General features: G+C 40.2%; 1 protein-coding gene across 1 annotated transcript; it reads left to right on the forward strand.

Moving 5' to 3' along the window:
- The first annotated feature begins 275 nt into the window (after positions 1 to 275).
- Positions 276 to 1,217, forward strand: foxb1a (forkhead box B1a). The gene has a single exon (XM_061222770.1). It carries the CDS (start codon positions 276 to 278, stop codon positions 1,215 to 1,217), a length of 942 nt encoding a protein of 313 aa, XP_061078754.1.
- Positions 1,218 to 4,484: the final 3,267 nt, after the last annotated feature.

The raw sequence follows: 4,484 nt of genomic DNA on the forward strand, positions 1-4,484 counted from the left end.
TGGACGCATTTCCCTGTAAACAGTGAACCGACTGCTTACACTGAGAACTTTCAGCAACTTTAAACTTGGGCGAACGCATTTTGTGATATTTTAAAAAACAAATTATATTTATATGCACCACGCATATTGTGATAGGGCCCAGATATTGACATCGAAGACGCACAATTATTTTTAAAGAGTTTTCGGAAAGCTGAAAGGCTTCCAGACAGGAGGAGGAACGCTACATTCAAGACTTTTCCCCTCTGCATTTTAAGAAGAAGAAACATTCTGCAGACATGCCTCGACCGGGGAGAAACACTTACAGCGACCAGAAGCCACCTTACTCCTACATCTCCCTTACTGCCATGGCTATCCAGAGCTGTCCGGAAAAGATGCTTCCTCTGAGCGAGATATACAAGTTTATCATGGACAGATTTCCGTATTACAGGGAGAACACTCAGCGATGGCAGAACTCTCTGCGGCACAACCTCTCTTTCAACGACTGCTTTATCAAAATCCCACGGCGACCGGACCAGCCGGGAAAGGGAAGTTTCTGGGCGCTTCATCCCAGTTGTGGGGACATGTTTGAGAATGGCAGTTTTTTGCGGCGTCGCAAACGCTTCAAGGTGATGATGACATCAGACCACTTGGCGCCCAGCAAGCCCTCGGACGCTGCCCATTACCTCCAACAACAAGCTAAACTCAGGCTCAGCGCCCTGGCAGCCTCCGGTACGCACATTCCCCAGATGCCCAGCTACAACTTGGGAGTGTCGCAGCCGTCAACTTTCAAGCACCCCTTTGCCATCGAGAACATAATTGCCAGAGAATACAAGATGCCAGGCGGGCTTGCGTTTTCCACCATGCAGTCCATGTCTGCCGGCTACCCTCTGCACAACCAGCTAACCACGGCATGGCCCCACATGTATAGCACCAGCGTGATAGACACGGCAGCACCCATTTCCATGGCGGGCAGTGATTATAGCGCTTACGGTGTGCCTATAAAGTCTCTTTGCCATGGTGGACAGACGTTGCCGGCCATTCCGGTGCCAATAAAGCCCACCCCGGCCTCAGTGCCAGGTCTTTCGGCGCTGCCAGCACACATTCCGGCTTTCCTGTCGAACTCTCCTCAGTCGCTCAGCCCTACTTCTCCTCAGACAGCTACCAGCCAAAGCAGCCCGGCTACCCCGAGCGAGACGTTGACGAGCCCCTCCGCGCTGCAGTCTGTGGCTGTACACTGACAAGGGCAAGTTTTCGGGACCTGAAAATTAGGCCTCCAGGTTTTTATCAAGTCCAAAGTTTTATTTTTATCCTCGCCCATGAAAACTAACACCGAACAAGTAACGTCTACAATCGTCAAGGCAAGAGATATGTGGTTTGCAGTAATGTTTATTTATGTATACGTATTTTAAACTTATGTGTTGCTTTGGATGTTGTCTTATCACATGGGTTGAGTACAGTTAATAGTGACAATGTTTTTTCAAGGCACAAGTTATTTAATGGTTTTTACTGTTCTGCAGGTATATTAAATTGTATGGTCATTTTGAAGGAGTGATTGCTTACACGTTGAATTACTGCGCGCAGTTTCTTCTCCTAAATTTGGCGTGAACAAGTTTCAATTTACTGTGTTGCCTGTATGGTTTGAAGATTTTACAGGCAAGGGAAGAAAACCATTTCAATTGCAAATGGTATCATAGTTCTAAGGGAATGTATTTCCGTTCGTCATTATTGTTAATAATTTAAATATGAATGAACTTTGTTTATTCATTAGGCTAATGACCTACAAATGTATTCCCTTGTTGTTCACTGTTGACATGAATCGAACACACAACATTCGTGTTTGTAAAAATATAAACTGCAAAACACAAATGTTTTAGTGAGCATTCATAAGGTTGGTCATTTAAATGAACATTTGTGCAAATGATATATTAACATACTTTTAAAGCCCTTGGAATGCTCGTTGCATTTGGTATACCAAATACCTAGTTATTAGATATATTGTTATTGATTATAAAATAAGGAACAATCACATATAACATTTTTTAAACATTCAAACTTGAAATATAGTGATTTAACGGGTACGAAGGGTGCTCGGTACATTGGAAATAACGATGTAAATTATTGCAAATAAGTGAAATTAAAAATGTGTAAAATGCACTTTTTAGTTAGATGTTTAGATTATTTGTAGTTTGCAGAAGAAATGTTGTTCTGTGAACCACTTAATTTAAAAGCTGTGGTGACCATGTGTATTAAATGCTGTAAATTTGTACGTTTTCTGTATAGATAAAGCATGCTATTTCCAAACTTTGTGTTGTTCTTGCTGCAAGCATGCGTGCTTTTAAAAAGTGTGCGAAGTGTCTGCATTAAATTATAAACTTGGTCATCAAATATTTTCTCATTAAAAGTTACCTAAACTGCAAAATATGCTTTGTGTATTCTGTAAGAATAGACTTATTTTTTTTATTTGCAAAACTAATGTTTTGCCATTTAATCAAATTCGATTTTTAAGACACACACACACACACACACACACACACACACACACACACACACACACACACACACACAGACAAACACACTCAATCAGTCAATCAAATAAATAGGCGTCATGCACACGTGGTAACTTAAGCAGTATTATTATTATTATTATTAATAATAATAAATATTATTATTATTATTATTGTTATTATTATTATTATTATAACTATTATTATTATTATTTGTCCTGTTGCTGCTCACTGTTGAGGTGGCTGTTATTACGTGCTGTCATTATGGCTGTTGCCTGTTGCTGTCTTGGTTAGGTTACCTTTTTCTGGTGAAGTAATGCCGTTTTATTTCACAAGAAATCTCATTTTACATTGTACCTTGTGCACATTTAGAGGGCTTATTATACGTTTAACTTATTTTACTGTAATAATTTATTGGTGTCAGGAAAAAAAACGAATTCGCCCTGTGAAGGAATTGAGGCTATTCGAACAGGAGAAGCTTTGGATATAATTTGACAGTGAAACGCCAGTTTGAATGCAGAGGTTCAGTTTGTTATTGGTTTATTTTCGTCTTGCTACTAATCAAGGTGCATAAACAACTATAAACTTCACGTTAACTTTAATTGAAATGTAATAATAGGACAAGTTAAAACTGTTTTAGTCGGCAATGCTGCAACGTACTTAAAAAATAAAATACCGATGAATTGCACAGGCCTAGTCCTCGGCACAGGAAAGGACGCTAGGTTAACACTTCTTAGACGGCGGGATTCAAACTTCCAGACGGTGTTATGGAGCCGGATCCCTCGCGAACGGTCAGATAGAAGGGTGGAAATAAGTGAATCAAGCGGTTAATTAAAATGCATGGAGTTACTACACTATAGTCACAGCGTGGACAACTAAACTCATTCATCAAGCGTTACACACACAACCGGGCCAGCAGACTCCGCTGAAAAACCGCTCTTGTTGATGGAAGATTTTCTAGGCTATTTTATATATTTAGTAGAACTTCTCATCTTAGTCTAAATGAAAGGCGATGTACAGTCATAACAAATGTTATACATACACGGGTAACGCTTAAACCACTTTCATCAGCAAAAAAGCGCGAATATATCCGTAATTTGAATATAGCGTACATGTTTTCAGGCATTATTTTGTATTACTAATGTGTGGCCTACGTTTTCATTGCTTGTGCTTTCCAATGTGGATTGCATCCATCTAACAAATAAAACAGCGTCCTCAATGATCACGCACAGAGTACAGAGACTTTTATTCTTCTTTTCGAAGCTTCACAAACGTAGGCCACAATATTTGGTTTGGGACTGGGGGGAGGGGGGTTTCTGGGTGAAAGACTGAAATCTATTTGTTTCTTTTAAACTAACAACAAATTATCTAATTAATATGTTTCGATTACAGCATGAAGAAGAGGAGGTTTTAGACCGCCTGCCGAGAGTTTGACAATAGCCCAGGACCCCACTATTGGAATTCACAATCGCGACACATCTGTTTCTTTATTTTCGGCTATTTGCATGTAAACTGGCCTCGAGATCACTTCAAACACGGGCCACGTTATGAAATATGCTCTTCGGCCAAAATGCACCTCGAACCTGAAGCTTTGTCTGCTGCTCGCCACGGAAAGCAAAAGCCCATCGTGGAGTATTAAACAAATATATTAGAATTCCGTCACTTTATGCAATTGAGTAGTTCAAATAAAGGGTCCCGGCCACTTCATTCACACTCATTCACTTGAATAGAAAATGCAAAGAATAGCAATCTTAGACAGGGCCACCGATGTAGATTTAGCCTTTTTTCCATGAGACAAAAAGACTGATTTTCACAAACACATTGCTGACTGGGGGACTAGGAAACGAGTTCTGAGACCCCTTTGGAATTTAAATTCACCCCCCCCCCCCGCCCCTCGAGTCTGTTTGCACAACAGTGCAAGTTTTTTTTTTTTTTTTTACATTGTGTCTGTTGCATAAATGTTTACTGCTGTTGATGGTGTTTTTTTCAAGGAAACAAGCT

Source organism: Conger conger, chromosome 15, assembly GCF_963514075.1.
Source record: "Conger conger chromosome 15, fConCon1.1, whole genome shotgun sequence".
NCBI classification, from domain to species: Eukaryota; Metazoa; Chordata; class Actinopteri; order Anguilliformes; family Congridae; genus Conger; species Conger conger.

Coding starts and splice junctions, on each gene's coding strand:
- foxb1a (XM_061222770.1), top strand. CDS start 276: ATGCCTCGACCGGGGAGAAACACTTACAGCGACCAGAAGCCACCTTAC.